At 49.6% G+C, this 18727-nt stretch overlaps 1 protein-coding gene across 6 annotated transcripts in view; it reads right to left on the reverse strand.

Moving 5' to 3' along the window:
* The window catches only part of LOC100456232 (tyrosine-protein phosphatase non-receptor type substrate 1), a 46020-nt gene that overhangs the window by 17103 nt on the left and 10190 nt on the right, over window positions 1-18727 (reverse strand). For all 6 annotated transcript variants that reach the window (XM_054541697.2, XM_024238869.2, XM_054541696.2 and 3 more), the window contains exons 3-5: window positions 7632-7985; window positions 1381-1698; window positions 447-779 (exon numbers count right to left, since the gene is read on the reverse strand). In XM_054541697.2, the coding sequence (XP_054397672.1) occupies window positions 447-779; window positions 1381-1698; window positions 7632-7985 (1005 nt within the window). The remainder of the gene's footprint in view (window positions 1-446; window positions 780-1380; window positions 1699-7631; window positions 7986-18727) is intronic.

Raw genomic sequence — 18727 nt, forward strand, 5'->3', positions numbered from 1 at the left:
GTATGTGGGACAAGCTGCAAACACCCTGAATGACTCCACCCTGGCTTCCAGTGGGGCAGGCTCCCAATGGCAGCCAGGGAGATGAGGCAAAGGCTACAAAGAGTAGGGAAGAGGGGCTGGGCCAATGAGGAATGGGGAGCGTGACAACTGTCAGGTGAAGAAGGCAAGATGCAGGACACCATGAACAGCTGGACCCCCCTCTCCCTCTTTCCTCCTGTGATATAAATCTATGTCAAAAGATCTATCAAGATGTGCATCACACTCTTACCAGTGGTGACTCTTGGAGTGTGGGATTTGGGGAAATGGAGCTGACATTAAAATTCTACTTTATATTTATAGACTTCTAGATTATTCTATAATAAGTATGAATTACTACTTTTAACATTTAAAAAACCCACAAAACTAAAAGTTTAAAAAAGCTGGGTCAGCTGAAATAGAGGCCTCACCAGCGGCGGTATTTGAGCCCTGCTCCTTCGGGTGGGCTGAGACCTTCAGGTCATAGTTTTTGCTGACCGCTGGCTGCCCGTCATGCTCCACCTGGCAGGTGAGCTTCACATCATCCCTGTGGGCAGATACATTCACCAGGAGCCAGCTCATCCAGTTGTAGGTGCCATCCTTGTTCTCTGTAAGAGTTGAGGCTGTTTCTGTCCGGGACACGTTTCCGTTCTCCAACCAGGTCAGCTGTAGTCTCTGAGGGTAGAACTTCCTCACCTGGCAGGTGACATTCACCTGGTTCTCTGCCCTCATGGGCTGTTGAGTAACCTCCAAGGTGGGTGGAACTGAAACAGCACAGGGCAGAAGCTCTGACCTTGTGGCACAGACAGATCACAGGGAGGGCTCCATAACGTAGCTCCCACCACCACGGTGAGGGCATCACCAGGACAGTGCTAGGCAGGCAGCAGGTGCTCAGACATTGAGGGTGCTCTTTGCATATGAATGAAATTACTAAGCACAATGCCCAGCACACAGTAGGTGCTCAAGGACTGGTAGCTCCTACTAGGCTAAGAATGAGGGAAATCTATAAGCACCACCCCTGGCATGCAGTTGGAATGTTGTAACTGTAGCAAAATAAAGAAAATCACCAAGCACATAGAGGCTTAGCTCACAGTAGGTACTCATTAATTGTGTTTGCTATCAGTGAAATAAAAGAAACGGCTAGCACAGTCCTTGGCATCTGGCGGGTGGTGTGGTCACCTAGCCACTGCCATTAAAATGTTAGTAAGTGGCTGGCACATCTAGGGGCATGGGAAGTGGGCAGTTAGGAATTTAGGTTCCAGGCATTTCAAGCCCTGGAGCAAGAGTAGAGCTGGATGAGTGGAGAGTGGTGGGGGCTGGGCTTGGCGGCCAGGTGTGGGCTTGGGCTGGGTGAGGGTCTTCTACCTCGGATGGTCTCAGACAAGTTGGCAGTCCCACGAAGAGGGTCCCCCTGCAAGGTGACGTGGGCCACCTCGCAGATGACTTGAGAGTGAACGTCCTCGCGGGTCAGCACCACCTTGGCCGTGCTGTGGATGCTGTAGGACACGCTCTCTCCTATGGGGTCCACGTTGGTCTGGAAGTCTGAGAGCTGATTCCCATTTTTGAACCATTTCAGGGTGATGTCTCTGGGTGAGAAGCCATGGGACTCGCAGGTGAAGTTCACTGTGTGCTCAGGAGTGGCCCTCGCCGTAGGGCCCGATACCACGGGGGCAGAGGGTTTGGCTACAAAAGGAGCATCGATAGTCAGGAGACATGACTCAGATGACCATCACTAACGATAAGTGTGTGACACGTTAAGAACCTTCTGAGACATTATTTTTTATCCTTCCAATAATGTGGAAGGATTAATGAGGGCGGTGTACTTATTCTCATTTTACAGAGCAGGATGCAAAGGTTGGGAGAGGTGAGGACCCATATGAGGTCAGACAGTGTAGGGGCAGAGCCCAGAGGGAAGTCCAGGCCTGAGTTCAAACTTCTCCACTCCACACAGGGTGACTTCCACCAATTTGGGCACAGGATCAAAATTAACGATCCATCTCATCCTTGGTATTAACTGTTTCTATCCTGCCTCCCCTGGCAACAGTGCCAACCTCAGAGACAGCGTTTATAGAGGTCAGTGCAGGGAGTAAGTAGCAAAGTGGCACCACCATGAGAGCTGGAACCAGGCCACTCAGCCCATGAGAGGGACGGCCTGGCACACCCAGCTCCTTGTCTGTAAAATGGGACAGCAGCATTTCTCCTTCCTGGGATACAGCGAGGATTAAATGAGGCAACAGAAGCAGTTTTGCTTTGGATAAACACAGAAGATGCTTCACAAAAATAAGCAAAAACAGATCTAACTTTAACCCAGACTTTATTCATATCCAAAGCTCTCTCTTCAGGTATTTATGAATTTACTTCATATTTTTCATTTTCTCCACAAATATTCCAGCAGGGTCTAATCTGTGCCAAGTGCTAAATTTGAAAGGAAGGGATACTTTTCTGAATCTGGGGTCTTCTTTGGGGTCAGTTTTGGATAGACACTAAAGATCACCAAGTGTGGAGAAAGCCAAAGTAGTTAATTTCTTAATTATCAATTAATTACACAGACACAGGGCACCCAAGCAGAGAGAAGCACTTCCTGGGTGCTGAAAGCACACAAATGGCTGAATCAGAATGCGGGCTGTTTCTCCCTGCAGATGGGTCCTAAACGTGTCTCCAAATTGCTAATCATTACCCTGTACCTCCTATTGCAGTCACCAGGAAGCACATATCACACATACTTGCATTTGTAAATATTAACCTGCTCCCTAACACCCATCAAACATTTTGAAGGCACAGTAAGGAGGGTGTCACTTGAAGAAGTCAAGTCATTGAGGCCAGCAGCCTGAATGTCCCCACAGGGCTGAGGGGCTGCAATCAGTTCCCATTTATCCAGGGCTTCTCTGGAGCTGGACACTGGCTGCTCCTTCCATGCCCCTTGGCTCTTTAATCCTTACTCCATCTCTGTGAGGGGATCCTTGTGTAAGCCCCTTTTAGGACGAAGCTCAGAGAGGCCCAGGGCCAAAAGTGGATACAAACCCCACCCTGGTAAGAAGAGGGAGGATGAATGCAAGCACAGAGCCTGGTATGCAGCAGGTGCTTAATAAATGACCCCTGTGACTGTTATCAGGAGGTCTGGTCATTACTGCTTCTGAATCTACACATTTATCCTTCAGGCAGCAGAACAAAGCAGAACGGAAACACCAAGAAAAGGCTCAAACTCTGCTCCCTGCGGCTCATGACAAACCCAAATGATAAAAGGAGCAGAAACCACCAAGTGAGGATTCTCTCCCCTTTTCTAAACAATCCCCTCAGGAAACAAGTTTGGCGAATTGGCTTTCAAAACACAAACAAGATCACAGGCGCCTCCCTCCAGAGGAGCCATTTACAGAAGCTGGAAGCATTTTAAAGGAGGAGGGAACAGACTCCTCCGTGACATCTTGGTGTGTCAAGGCAGGGAGGGTTCTGAGGCCGAATTGGAAGGATTTGCTGGAATTCCGGCGGTCGTTTAGACACAAACATTTTCAAGATGGACAGTTTCCCCACACTGAGGCTGGATCTGAGCAGGGCTTTGTCTGGGGCCCCCACCTTGGCCCCCGAGTCCTGTATCATAAGAGGGGGTCTGGCCAGGCCACTGGGGCCTCCAAAGAGCTGTCCCGGGTGCACATTGTTCAGAAGCATCCACACCCTGAAAAGCTGTTCTCCCATCTGGCACCACAGAGGACCATCTTTTCCAACTTGTCCTCTGTGATCTCTGGGTGTCTATCCCAGGGGTTTTCAGTCCTGACTCTGTATTAGAATCTTCTGGATTAATTAAAAACTTTAGATGCCTAGGCCCATGCCAGGCCAATTGAAGAGGCATTTCTGTGGTGCAGCCTGGGATTTATTTCAGAGTTTCCCAGATGATCCTAAAGAGTAGCCAAGATTGAAAACTACCTGAGTACATCCTAAGCACCATTTACCCTTGAGGCCTGGAGGAGCACTGACCCATCTGAGGTCGCATGGCTTCAGCATCACACAGCTCACATCTGTTGAACATTGACTGCAGGCTAGGTGCTGCCCTCAGCACTCTACAGGATTTAACTCATTCAGTCCCAACTCCTGGTCTGTGAGGTTGGTGTTATCACTGACAAGTGAGGACACTGAGGCCCATGGTGGTGGAGTGCCTCGTCCCAGGTCACAGAGCCAGGAAGTGGCAGAGCTGGGATGTGGCCCAGGCAGTTGGACTCTGGCCACACTCTCCTAACTACAGTTCTGCAGGAGCTCAGTGATAACCCGAACACCGCCACCATTCCGAGGCTCTGTACATCCTCTCCAATCCTTACAGAACCCCTGAGGGTTGGCAATCATCATCATCATTTCATAGACAGGGAAGCTGAGGACTCAAGGGAATCCAGGATTTGCCCAAGATCACATGATCCTGGGAAAACCCCATTGCTTACTAAGGTCTATCGTCTCCCCAGGCTCACTGCATCCTCATAACATCCTGGAAAGGTTGGTACAATTATCGACGTTCTACACATGGGGAAACTGAGGCTCAGCAAGGGGAACTGGGTTGCCCAAGGTAACACATCTTAAAATAACACCTTGATGGCAGGGCGCGGTGGCTCACACCTGTAATCCCAGCACTTTGGGAGGCCGAGGTGGGTGGATCACCTGAGGTCAGGAGTTCGGGACCAGCCTGGCCAACATGATGAAACCGTCTCTACCAAAAATACAAAAAAAAAAAAAAAAAAAAGCTGGGTGTGGTGGTGGGTGCCTGTAATCCCAGCTACTTGGGAGGCTGAAGCAGAATCGCTTGAACCCAGGAGGTGGAGGTAGCAGTGAGCCGAGATGGTGCCATTGCACTTCAGCCTGGGAAACAAGAGTGAAACTCCATCTCAAAAATAAAAAAAAAATAACACCTTGATTTGGGGGTGCCTACTCTGCACTGGGTGTTTTATACACAGGAACTCAAATCCTTTCCACTCTGCCAAAGGAGTCCCTGATTATCACCATTCTACGGATGAGGAAACCGAGGCTGAGAAAAGCGAAGGCACTGTCTCCTCATCCCTCATGTACCCAATGGGCATTTCCAGTGTTCCCCAAGCTCTTGTGTCTATCGATTGAGCAAGTGCCTGAACTTCATGAACCCTGACACTGACCACCACCTTCCCTTTTTCCCTTTGAGATCCTTGACTTCATGCAATTCTAGGGAGAAGCCTCCCTCCAGGGTACCCAGATCTGGTTACCCTATAGCCATAAACTGAAGTCAGTGGGCTCCTGACAGCCTGAGGGGATAATATAAATTCTTGCTCCAATGAGCCCCAAGCACCCACAAGGAAATGCCTCATCTCCTCATCCTTAGTCCTCAGCACCATGAGTAGGTGGGCACGTGGTCTGCTGGGCTGCAGGAGGCCCAACTCTGCTCCATGGATGCTGCTCAGTGATGTGCTGAGACCCGTCCTTTAGGAACAGGTTCCCATATCATGAGACACCTGCAGGACCTTTCTGATGGGGGCCAGTCCCTCCTACTCCCATAGGACTTGTTATTTTGTTTTTTCTTTCTTTTTTTGAGACAGTCTTGCTCTGTCACCCAGGCTGGAGTTCAGTGGCACGATCTCGGCTCACTATAATCTCCGTCTCCTGGGTTCAGGCAATTCTCCTGCCTCAGCCTATGCTTATTGCTATAGAACTGCAAGAGTTTGGAATGAGAAGGGTGGAGCATTTCTCCACACTTTGACAAGCATAGCTGAGTGTTACAGAGACAGGTGCTGTGAGTCAGGCTGGTGGGGATCAAACCTTGGCTCCCCCACTGGCTCACCACACAGGTCTCCTCTCTGAGCCTCAGAGTCCTTATCTGTAAATGGGGCAAGAAATGGCTCTTCCTTCATAGTACTTGTTATAAAGGGAGAAAGTGCCAGGATGAGGATCTGGCCCAGCTGCTGCTCCCTGGCCGCCTCCCACCTCCGTCCTTTCTCATCCAGGGCATCATTTAGGCTGACAGCATGGCAAAGAGGAGTGAGCACTCTGCTAGGAGTCAGCAGATCTGGGTCACACCTGAGCCACTTACTTGCTGTGATTGTCTAGGCACGAGATGCATCATCTGGGAACTTCTTTTCCTGTAATATCTGCACAATCAGAATTTAAAGCCACCCTCCCTGCCTAGGTCCAGTGGTTGTGGGGAGACTTGATTGTTATGTCTAGGAGGGAAATTAGGCCATATCCACACACATTAAAACACACACCCACTCTGATCTAGCAATGGCACTTCCAGTGGGCGTCTCCCACCTGAGTAAGGTCACACATGTATAAGGTCATCCACTGCAGGACTGTTTTAATAGCTCAAGGTTGGGGACAACTTACGTATCCATCAATGGAAGACCGTAAAATAAATCTGATATTTCCATAAGCTGGAGTATTCTGTAGCTATTACACAATGGAGCAGGTCTCTATCCTGATATGAAATCTCAGTATCAAATGATATGGCTTACATTTGGGAGAGGTTTTCCAATCACCAATGGGCCTAACGGTCTGAATGTCAGTATTCTGAACCTTTAGGAAACTGATGAAAAGGAGAAGTGCTGGCTCCCTGCTTAGCAGTTCTGTTCAAGGAGCTTTCAATCAGCACCTATGATGCACCAGGCTCTTCTACGGAAACAATGTCTAACAAAGGAGCCTCCCTGGAATCAGATGTGGGCTCTGGTTCAGATCTTGTCACTAACTGGGCCTATGACTGTGGACAAGGCCCCTGTCATCTCCTGACTTCAAGTTTCCACCTGTAACTAGGGGTTGGGCTGGATGGTCTGAGGGTCCTTCCTGCACTAATGTCCCATGATCCGGAGTTAGAATCCTGGGAGGATCCTGGGGCTCTGGCAGTAAATACAAAATGAGCATCTTTGCTGCCTTAACGGAGGAACCCAAAGTCACCTAGAAGGGAGACCTCCTCCCTGGGGTGAGGGATATTCTATGATGACCCAGCTTTGTTCAGAGCCTTTAGTGACTGCATGAATCAGTCCCTAAATCACACAAGGGTTTTTCTAAAAGACCCACAGAAAATGCCCAAACCTCTAGCTTCTCCTCTCACCAGGGCCATCAGATTAAACAGTAAATCTGTGCCTTTTAGGAATCTTCTCAGTTGGTGTTTGGTGATGAAATAAAGGAAACACACCTCCCTGCTCCCTGCCCTGGGTGGATTTCTTATTGGAAGGGATGAGAACACAAGCTTGGCAGAGCCTGGCACACAGTAGGTTCTCAGTGAGTGTCTGTCGCATAGCGGAGACTCAGCTGCCCTGAGAGGGAAATGCTCTCTGGAGGCAGCAGGTGAGGTCTGGCCCTGTGCCTGGGCAAGTCACTCTATCTGTCTGTTTCCTCATCTGTGGAACCAAAGGGCTGGGTCAGCTTTGAAGAGGCCAGGGCTACAGAGCCAGGCAGATGAAGGTTGCAGATGTTCCCACCCTTTACCAGCCATGGAGCCTTAAGCAAATAGCATGACGTCTCCAGGCCTCAACTTCCCTTATTTGTAAAAGGGGGAGACATCAATTCATGAAAAGGAGAACCCATCACCACACCTGATCATTGCTCAAAGAATGGAGGGTGTTATTATTGAGTTATTGTCACACACCAGGGGCAAAGGAGGCCCACACTGTACTCACCACGCACAGACAGCTCAGTGCCCGCTCCAGACTTAAACTCCATGTCAGGGCTCCCTTTCCGGAATTTCACACAGTAGTAGGTACCGGCATCTTCTGGGGTGATGTTACTGATGCGGATGGAAAAGTCCATGTTGTTTCGCTTTGTGAGGTCTGAAATAGTTGTTACCCGGGGGAAGTGGCCTTCTTTCTGATGGTAGATTAATTCCCGGTCGGGTCCAGCTCCTCTGAACCACTGGATGGGCCCCACAGGGTTCAGGGAGGTCACAGTGCAGTGCAGAGTGGCCGACTCTCCAGCTGCAACCGACACAGACTTCTCAGGCTGAATCACCTGCAGCTCCTCCTCACCCGCCACTCCTGGAAAGGAGCACAAAGCAGTCACTTTTTTTTATCCTTGCATGATCCTCTGTGTTTCCTCAAGTGTTTATCAGTGACTTTCATTGACTGGATGCATACCAGGAGCAGGCTGTGAGGTCAGTATATTGCATGTATTATCTCATTTAACCCTCACAACAAACTTGCAACATGAGCCTGTATTCTAAGTGGGGACACTGAGGCACAGAAAGCTAAGTGACATGGCAGAGAGTGGGTTTGAATGCCTGGACCCTCTTTGGAAAAGTCACATCTGAGCTGGGCTCTCTAATTCTAATCTGAATGAGCCAGAAGGAAGGCTGGTGTTTCAGACAGTGGGAACAGCCTGGGCAAAGACTCAGAGGAAGGGGCCTGGCATGTGTGGGGCTCTACAAGGCATTAGATTCTGTTTCTAGCAGGGCCCAGGATGCAGGCCCTGAGAAGGGAGGCTGTACTCAGTGGTTTGGGCAGTAGGAGAACGTGGTTTGAGTTCTGGATCAGTGGCCTATAGCTGTGTCCTTGGCAACCACTCAGGTGACCAAGAATATCCAATGTAGACTCATGCCAGTGTGTTTGAGTCCCCGCCTGGAGCCCGGGACTGAGTCTGACTTGCAAAGTGCCACACAAATTCAAGACCTGCCTTAGTTTGCCCTTACTGCTCTCAGCCTTGGTTTCTTCATCTGTAAAATAGTTACTATGACCCCACCTCAGTGGATCTCTGGGAAGACCAAACAAGCCAAGGCTGGGGACAGCATCCAAATGTAGCATCTGGTGTTTAGAGTCATCGGACCTGGTTTGCAACCTGGCTCGCCCCTTGTTCTTGTGGGACCTTAATTTATCCATCAGTTTTGAGTCTCAGTTTTCTTATCTACAGGATGGGTGGAACAGCCCCCAGACCTCTGCCTTGTTCTGAAAAGAAAATGAGATCATACATAGAAGTCACTTAGCCCTGAGATGGACACTGATGCCCTGTGATCCAGGCCTCAATGTGATGGGGACACACTGGAGCTGGACCCAGTCCAGGCCTCAAGCGCTCCCAAATGGGTAGCTGGAAGGAGTTGTAGAGGTCGGCTGCAGAAGCCTGAGCCCCAGTCAGAGACACTGGGGCACACAAGACAGGGACCCTGGATGGAGAGATTGGGGTGCAGTGGGGAAAGCCCAGACAGGAAGAGGAGGGCAGGATGAGGTTGTCATGAGATGCGTCAAAGATGCTTAGGGACCAAGTGAGAACAGTTGAGAGCAAGGCAGAGCCAGGGCCTCGATTCTGAACAAGGTGAGGTATAAGAAACAAAAAAAAGAAAGACAGATCATGATCATAAAGACCTCAGAGAAACACATGCCAGAGAGATAGAGGCAGAGTGAGAGAGCGAGCTAGAATGGGGGAGAAGGAGAGAATGAGGTAGACAGAGGAGTGGTAGCTACTTGGTATGCAGGTGACAGGTAACCTGGGGCCCCAGTTGGGCTCTCCACTGACCCTCCATGTGACCTTGTCCTGCCCTGACCTGGGCCACCTTTGCCTTGTACATCAGACAAGGCTGCGGCAGATGTCCAGAGCAGCCCCTCTGGCTCTGGCTGGGCAGAAGAGAAACCCTGTGAATTTGCCCACCAACCTGTGGCCTGGCACCGCCGCACTGGCAGGGGCAGGGCAGCCAGGGAAAGAGGCTCACAGACCCCTATCTGCCGTCACTGCAGCAAGCCCAGGGCCATCTGCCCATTGTCCTGCCTCTTTCTCCCATTCCCAGCCTCACCCAGTCTTGACTCTGGCAAGGGACCACCCTTGGGGCCCGGTTCTCATGGCAGGTGAGTGGAGTCTCAGAGTGCCTGAGACCACTTCACCTGCTTTGGGTGTAAATATGACCATTTTGACTTTATTTTCCTGATCAACCACTTAAGACCTCAACTGCTTTTATTGTCAGGAAGTCCAGCTTCTCATTTCATTTCCATTTGAAGTTGAACATGGCAAGATCTTCATGGCACCGGAGAAAAAAACAGAACTCACAGTGGACAGACAGAACCCGCAGTGGACAGACAGAACCCACAATGGACAGACAGAACCCACAGTGGACAGACAGAATGCACAGTGGACAGAGGCCCAGCCAGCATCAGACAGCCTGAGAGGGGTGAGGCTGGGGCCAGATGTGTGGGAGGCCCAGGAGGCCCGTCCAGGCGGCGACATCAGAGGCAGCACCAGCAGCTGCCAGCAGCACTGAGCTAGGAACTTTCCCGATAGGTCTGTATTTCAGCCTCAAGACTGGACCAACTGGAAAGGCTGCCTTGAGGAAGCACAGTTGCTGGGGCCAGCAGGCCTGGGCAACACCATGGCTCCCCTCTTAGCCACCTCTGTACCCACCTTCCCTGGACCCCCATTCCATCTTCCATAAAGTGGGGTTCCGGCATCCACCCCAGCACAGTCATGAGGACCCTGACACGGTGGTATGCCTGCTGCATAGGTGCTGGGTAAGTTTTAATTCCTATTCCTGTTATTGTCACATAGCTATATTATTCATATATTTGATTTTCTCTGGATTGCCCTATTCCCAATAGTAGGATGTAGGATCCACAAGGGACTGTTTCCAACCTCCTGCCTAAAACAGTGTCATCGATAAAAATATGCAGAATGAATGCAGTAATGAATGAATGAAGGAAGGATTTCGTTGGCTCCATGACCCTGGGCAAATCTCCTCTCTCTTCGTGTGTTAAATGGAGTTGATGCTGGCATATCCAGGAGAGGGTGCAGGCCTGGAGCCCGGGACTGAGCCTGGCTTGCAGTTATTATTATCCTTATCAATAACACCACACAGGGCTGTGAGTCAGCAGTTGGTGAGGGAGCAGGAGGCGCAGGAGAGGCTGCAGAGTCAGGCGTGCAGCATGTTGGAGCAGGGCTATTCTTGTGGTGCAGCCGGAGGCCTGTAATCACACCCCAGGCAGGCGACAATAAAATCTGGAGTTGTGTAGGGCTGGCTCCCCCATTTTTTTTTTTAGCTCCTCTCAAGCTCTCTCCACCAACTGCAGCCAGATTTAGGCGGCTTAATTAATTAGCTAGTGTTTATAAAGCGTTTGAAGAATTTTAAAAGTGCGACGTAAGTGCCAAATATTATTTTAATCTGTGTATGTGTATGTTTTTTCCAGTAGAGAGGTTTTTTTTTCTTTTTCCTTGCTTGCTTGCTTTTTCTCTGCAGGTTCTGTTCTGAGAATCAGGCTTGTTAAAAATCACTCCTGGTTCAGGGTCTGGGGTCACTTGCTGGCCAAATTATTTCCTGTTCTCTCTTGCCCTCCTGGCAGAGGATGCAACTGTCCAGGGGCCTGAACCGCCTCAGGGAGAGGAGGGCGGCTGGGCAGGCATTCCCACACACTGCCAGTGGGAGTGGAAATTGGAACATCCTTTTGGGAAAGCAGCTTGGCAGGATGAACCAAAGGTGTGAAATCTGTTCACCAGCCTTTGCTGGGCTGCTCCCTGAGGACGTAACCCCAGATATGGAGTAGGTTTCCTGTATAACGATCTTAAAGATGTTGGAAAAAGCCCAGCCGGTCAATGATAGGGGATGGTTAAGTGAATTATGGCCTATCCCCTATGTGGAATTACAGGCAGCCGTAACAAGCCATTACCATGAAAACGGCGGTCATAGAGAAATTTTCATGGCATCATTTTAAATAATATTGTGTTTATGCAAATAAAACCTGTTCATTGCAAGGCATTTAGAGAAAATAAAGAAGTATGAAAACAAAGTAATAATCTCACATCATACCATCAAAGATAACTGCAATCAACATTCTGATGTAGTGAAAATATGAGTGAAGAAAAACAATCTAACATCATACCTTTAGGTAACTAAGAATATGTGCAGACATCTTGCTTCATTCACTTAAGTGTTTGTATGAAAATAAAAAATTGAAAATATCCTAATATACAAGGAAAGGAGATTGGCTGATCCCATTGTGGTGAATCTACTTTGACAGCTATAGGCCAAGTCTATAGCCATGAAAATGATGGTATAGAATTACAATGGAAATGTGTTACAAGATCAGAGTTTGTTACCAAGTGGTAGATCCAGTGTGATCCCAAACTCCCAATTTTAGAAAAAAAACAATATTAAAGATTAGCCATGATTATTTTGAGTGGTAGATTTACATGGGATTTTGCTCTTGTTTATGTTTCCTGTTTGCATTTCTTTTGTAAGAAAAAAAAGATGGAGAAAAATCTATACTCTGTATGATCATGACTTTGTAAAATAAAACTATATATAAACAACTGGAGGGTATTAAACAAAGCTATAAAATGTAACTCTCTTTGGATCATGAATCTAAACCTCATGAGGTTTTTCTCTTTTCTTCCCCTCCTACTTTGGGCATTTTTTCAACTTCTCTAAATTAGATGAACAAAAAAGAATATTTATAGTATCTCATTTTGTTTTTTAAAAAACCCGTACATGTAATGATGTGTGTTACCGTATGTGTATTATTTAAATGAACCTCTCCTCCAGGGATTTAGTCTGTTTTGTTCACTGCTGTTTCACCAGCTCCTGCTACTGTGGTTGGCACAGCGTAGATGCTCGATGAATATTTGTTGATTGGTCAATCGCATGTCTAGAGAAAAAGGTTTGCAAGGATGATAAGTTAAACATGGCACTGCTGTGGTGTGTTACATCTGGGAAATGGGACTGAGGTATGATGGGGGTCGGCATGTTTTCTTATTACTTTATAATAAATCATATACTGTATTTTTTTGCAGTGAACATTTATTGGTTTTGGAAAAAAGTTAAAGTAATGAAACAAAACACATGAACACGTTTTCTAAGGGGAGAAGTCAGCACAGTGGGTGGTCACCATATGTTTGTTGTAAGAGGAACTCAGTGTCCACAGCAAGGGCAGTCAGTGCTGCATTCTGGATCCTTCCCTGTGCCAGGCCCTGAGCTAAGGGCTGTGAAATGGCTGTGTCCCTGGCCTCATGGAGCTTCCACCCTCAAGGCAAAGACGGATTTCAAAGAAATCACTCAAATCATTACATCTGGAATGTACCTAACCCCCTTGGGCAAGAGGCTCCTGCTGGCATCTTAGATCCCATCTCCTGGCTCCTTCCTGTGACCTGCTTCTCCCGCCACATCTCCTTTCTCTTCTTTGAATTGGCCAAGGAGGGTGTGACCACCTGTATTGAATGCCACTGAGAGATGCAGTAAGATGGGGGCTGAGAACTGACCACTGGGATTTAGAAAATATATTTGATTTCTTAAAAAACAATGTTCATGTGTGTGGCTTCTGAGATTAAAAGATGAAAATAATTTCATAAAGGGTGAAAAAATTAGTATGGATACTTTTCTTTTTTTTTCTTTTGAGACGAAGTCTCACTCTCATCACCCAGGCTGGAGTGCAATGGCACAATCTTGGCTCACTGCAACCTCCACCTCCCGGATTCAAGCAATTCTCCTGCCTCAGCCTCCCAAGTAACTGGGGTTGCAGGTGCCTGCCACCACACCTGGCTAATTTTTGTATTTTTAGTAGAGATGGAGTTTCACCATGTTGGCCAGGCTGGTCTCAAACTCCCGACCTCAGGCGATCTGCCCGCCTCAGCCTCCCAAAGTGCTGGGATTACAGGCATGAGCCACTGCGCCCTGCCCACATGGATGTTTCTTCTAATAGAAAAAAAATCAACTTAGAACCAAAGCTTGAGGCGGGGATGGGGAGGGCTGCCTCGCCCTGGGGTGTGAGTCTTCCAGAAGCCTGTCTCAAGGGGCGGGGAGAATGAAGCTAACAAGCACATTTCCCAAGAGCCAGCCTTGCCCAGGCGGGTGCTCACTGACACTGCATGGGAGCTTGCCCATCCCTGGAAGCAGTGGGTCACCACAGCACAAGCCACAGGGACAGGCTGGAGGCCACCTGTTTGGATTCTTTGTAGATTCTTTGTTTGTATTCAAGGATCCCCAGGGTCTGGGAGGCTATGGCTGGAGCTCTGGCAGTACACAAGGCTCAACATTCTAAAGTGGCTGCAGTGATACCCGGCTCTCTTCTTCCCTCATCATTATTGCTATTCACTATCCTCAGAAGGCTGCGATTTTCCACCCCGCACTTATAGTATCTCCTCATCAGGGGCTGCCTCTACTATCTTCTGTGTGTGATTTAATGCTGTGTACAAGAGTATGCAGTGCAAGAGTGTGCATTAAAGAGGGTGCTCACAGGATGTAGTACAGGACCTTGCAATAGCACATGTGAACATAAATGTGCATTAAAGCGGATGCATACAGGATGTAATAAAGGGCTATGCAGAGAATATGTGAACATTAAGTGTGCATTAAAGAGGATGCACACAGGATATAGTACAGGGCTGTGCAATAGAACACGTGAACATGAGTGTGCTGAGGGTGCATAAGAGTATGCACACGAGAACACGTGTGTACATACATGTATGTGTGTACAGAGCATAAGCATCTGCACACACGTACACAAGGGTGGGCACAAGGAGGAGTGTGAAAGAGACGGTGCCTGTGTGCCAGAATATGTCACAGTGCAGCACAGGAGTGTGTCTGAATGGGGGGCTAGGGATCATGGGCGTGGGCATGTGAATTGTGTGCAGGAGAGTGTCTGAATCATGGTGGCCTGGGCATGTGTGGGAGGGTGTGAGTGTGTGGGAGAGTGATGCAGGAGCGGCATGCACGTGAGTGTGGTGTGTATGTGTGTGTAGAGGGTGTGTGTGTGGGGGGGTGGCACGTGTGTGACAGAGTGGTGTATGCGTAAATGTGACTATGAGGGTGTGTGCACTGACAAGCAGGGAAGTATGCACATGCCACTATTTGTGTGCACCCCAGGTGTCCGTGTGCCTATGTTTGGGAGTGTGTCCAGCTGGGCACGTGCCTGGAATAGATGAGGTTGCTGTGTAAGTTTCCACAAGCATAAGGGTGACGGAGGATGTGAGGAGACACACTTCCCTCAAGTCTACCATGGGCTCCTGGCGGTCAATACCCTGTGTGGTATCTGTCTAGGGTCCTGCCCTTGATAGGAGGTGCTAACCTTTCTAGAGCACCTACTTACTATGTGCTGGCCACAGGGCACAGCTGTGAACAGGCTAGCCCAGAACCATCTGTTGGAGCCCATGACACCATGCAGGAAGGCGAAAGGTAGCTGGGGCTGCATTCATGGCCGGGGCTGTGCCAGTGGATGGCTGCATGGATGCTGCAGTTCCCAAGAAGAGAGCTTGGGGCTCCAACAGCCATGACTACACAGCGATTTCCTCTGGAGTCAGAATGATTCATTCATGCCCTCTCAAACCTCACTCTGCTGCCAGGCCCTGTCCCAGATACCACAGAAAACAGAGCCAAGTAAGACAGGCCCTTGCCCTTGAGAGTATCTTAGCATGTGGGGCCGTCCTGGACATAAGCAATGACCACGCACATGGCGATCGGTGTTGCAAGAGGAGGTTTGGGGATGGGGTTCTGGAAGAGAGTGAAACCCAGGAAGACTTCCTGGATCTGGTGGCCCCTGAGCTAGGTCTTAAAGGCTGACAGAGGCTGGGGTGAAGGAAGGCATTCCAAGAGGAGGGAACCACATAAGCAAAGATGCAGAGGTGACAGGACTCAGGCTAGAGTCCTTGGAACATGCTCACTGGCTGTAAGGAAGTTGAGATGAGGAGGACCTGGGACTGGGCTAACCTAGCGCCCTGAAGGATGGTTTTGGTTGCCCATCTGAAGAGCAGGCCAGCACTGGGAGCATTCTGCCAGCACCACTGGATACACCCATTGCGCAGGGACAAACCAGGCGCTGTGATAGAAACTGCTACCTGCATTGAAGCCACCAAAAATGGGGATGTGTGTGGCCTGGTAAATAAGCTGACAGCTGGCCCAGGGGCTCAGGGTCCCCACTCCTTCACCCTTGCCCTGGGTAGCTCTGAGAACTCAGTGCTGTGCCACATCCCTGCAGGGAAGGGGCAGACTCTGGTGGCCCCTTCCATGCAGTAGGTAAACTTCTAAGGTGCTAAGACCATCCAGAGCTCGGGCTCTGGGGCCGGATGACCTTTATGTCTTGCCTCTAGCACAGTGCTTGGCAAAGTTGCTTTTCTCTAAGCCTGTTTCCTCACCTGTAAACAGGAGGTCAGATGCTCTGTGGTTAGAAGTGCTGGACTGAGAATGAGACATTTCCTTGACTCCCTTTCATCTGTGTCCCACAACCCATCTGTTAGTAGATCCTGCTGCCTCAACTTCCAACACATGGCCAGACCCTGACCTCTTACCACCCTGACTGAACCTCCACGCTGACCTCCCTGCCTCTGCCTCACCTCTCTACCAGCCACATTCCCCCAGCAGCCAGAGAAGCCTCTAAAACCTAAGTCAGGTGACATTCCTCCTTTGTGCAAAACCCTCCCACAGCCCCCACTGCACTCAGAGTGAAACCCAGAATTTTTACAGTGGCCCCAGGGACCTGCAGCCTTGCTTTTCCCCAATTGTGCCAGATTCTCCACTCACCACATGGCCTTTGCACTCACCATTGCCTCTGCCTGGCACTCTCATCCCTAGATATCTACATGCCTGGCTCCCTCCCCTCCTTCAGGCCTATCTGAGAGGCCTTCCTTGGCCATTCTGTCTAAGATACTATCCACCTCAATGTCCCTGCTCTGCTTAATTGTTCGATATATCATCCTCACTCAAAAAACTACGCATTTCTTTGTTAATTTTTTAAAAGTGCTCATCTCCCTGTCATAGACTCACTTATAAGTCCTTCGAGAGCAGGAACTGAGTTTTCTTCCCCAGGGGTGGAGCAGTGCCTGGCACTGGTTGAAAGTATGTTTTGATTTGGATTCCAACTCTGCTACCCATGAGACTCCAGGAAATGTCTCGCCCCCTCTGGACCTCTGGCTCTTTATCTGTAGAATGGGTCTGATGATGATGATAACAATACTAGGGTTGTTTTGAGGATGAAACGGGCTAGCGTGCCTGGCACAAAGTACTCAATGCAGAGCAGCTGTCACCATGCAGATGGGTGTCTAAAGATGAAGGGAGCGACAGATGACCACGTCCTTAAGCCTGAGAGGCTCAGGATCCTCTCCGAGGCAGAACCAGCTCTGCCTCGATGCATGCATGAGGCCCCTCTGGCATGGACCTATAAGCAGGCTGAGCACACTGCTGGCAAGGAGGCAGTGGGGACAGGCAGCGCTGGGAGCCCTATGGAGCATTTGCCAGGTTCAGATGGAACCTGGAGGTGATGAAGCGATGCTTGCAGTGTGACCCTGTTTGCAAAGTGGCAGGAAAAGAACAGCAAATCTGTGTAAATATCCTTTAGAATTAACAGGCTTTGGGGGACCAGCAGCGGCTGAGAGAGCAGGTAGAGGACATTGACATCTACTAGGCTTGGTGCCTTGACAACCTAAGGACGTTTCTTCCTCCTCATTTTGCAGAGGAAGAAACTGAGGCCTGGAGTAAGGCCTGGAGAGGCTGAGGTTGGGAGGTCCTCCCAATCTCCAGGCCCCAACCATTGCCCTGAGACAGGCCCTGGTGCTGCACAGCCACACTTTCATGGGGGCAATGCATGGGTTAGGCCAGATAACCAGAAGCCTTCATTTAGCCCTCAGGACATCCTAGCCCAGAGTGGCAGGTGCTATTGTCACTGTCCCCTCCTACAGATGAGGAAGCAGAGCCTGGAGAGGCAGGTAAGTGGCAGAGGTGGGATTCCAACACTGGAGCCTGGAGCCACCCCATGTGATCGCTTCTCCCTGTGACAGGTCCCCTCTAGTTCAGGCTTCTGGATTCTCGGGTTGCCAAGGATGTGCACACATTTTCCCAGCTGAGATAAAGGCCCTCTTAAAAGCAACACGCATTTATTAAACGACATTTGCCAGGGTTTCAGCACACTGCCGGCAGCAGACAGTCTCCGGACTGACGGGATTTTTCCCCAAGCTGACACTATTCACTGATTCCTTTTATAGAGCATTTTGCAGCTTGCAAAAGCACTTTCCACGGCTCTTAATTCCTTAACCCTCAACAGTCACCCATTTGGGAGGAAACAGTGTTAGCGGTTCCATTTTGCAGATGGGGAAATGGAGGCTCAGAGCTGGGAAGACACCTGCCCCAGAGCACACAGCCAGTAAGCGGCACATGCTGGACTCCAATTCAGGAATGTGCCCCAAAGCAGAAGCCCCTCCATGGCCTCTCCTGCCAGAGGAGTCTGTGGAGTCATCAGGACAAAGGGCCAGGAGGATATGCAGGCTGGAGCGAGCATCAGGGCTGGAAGGGACCTGCAAGAGAGGAGCCGAGCCAAGCCTCCCGGTCACAGAAGGGGAAACTGAGGCTGAGGGGGCCAAGGAGTGGGTTTCAGGTCTCCCCACTGGCAAAAGATGGAGCTTTTAAAATTCCCAAACCATAAAATGATGATAATCACATAACAGCAGTAGCAATAGCTAATAAGCGTCGACGCTGCCCAGAGCAAGACAGGCCTCATGGAACCTCTGCAGGAACCCAGTAAGACAGGGCTGTCACCACCCCCAATTCACGGAGGACCAGATGTGAAGCTTTGGGAAGTACAACCATTTGGCCATGGTCACAGGGCTGCCGAGTGGTCTGATTCCACCTCCCTCTGTTCTAACCCCCACCCCGCACCAGACTGCCTCATGCAGTGACCCTCTAGGGGAGGCTAACCTCGAGGTGGGGCCTCCAAGCCAACCCCCAGCCAAGAGTGCAGCACTAATTACGTCATGTTTCACGGTTTGCAGCACCTGATCATTCATCATGGTGTCTAAAGTGGGGCAAGCAGTTTGTGTAGCCAGAATTTTA

Source organism: Pongo abelii, chromosome 21 (genome assembly GCF_028885655.2).
Source record: "Pongo abelii isolate AG06213 chromosome 21, NHGRI_mPonAbe1-v2.0_pri, whole genome shotgun sequence".
Classification (NCBI taxonomy): Eukaryota; Metazoa; Chordata; class Mammalia; order Primates; family Hominidae; genus Pongo; species Pongo abelii.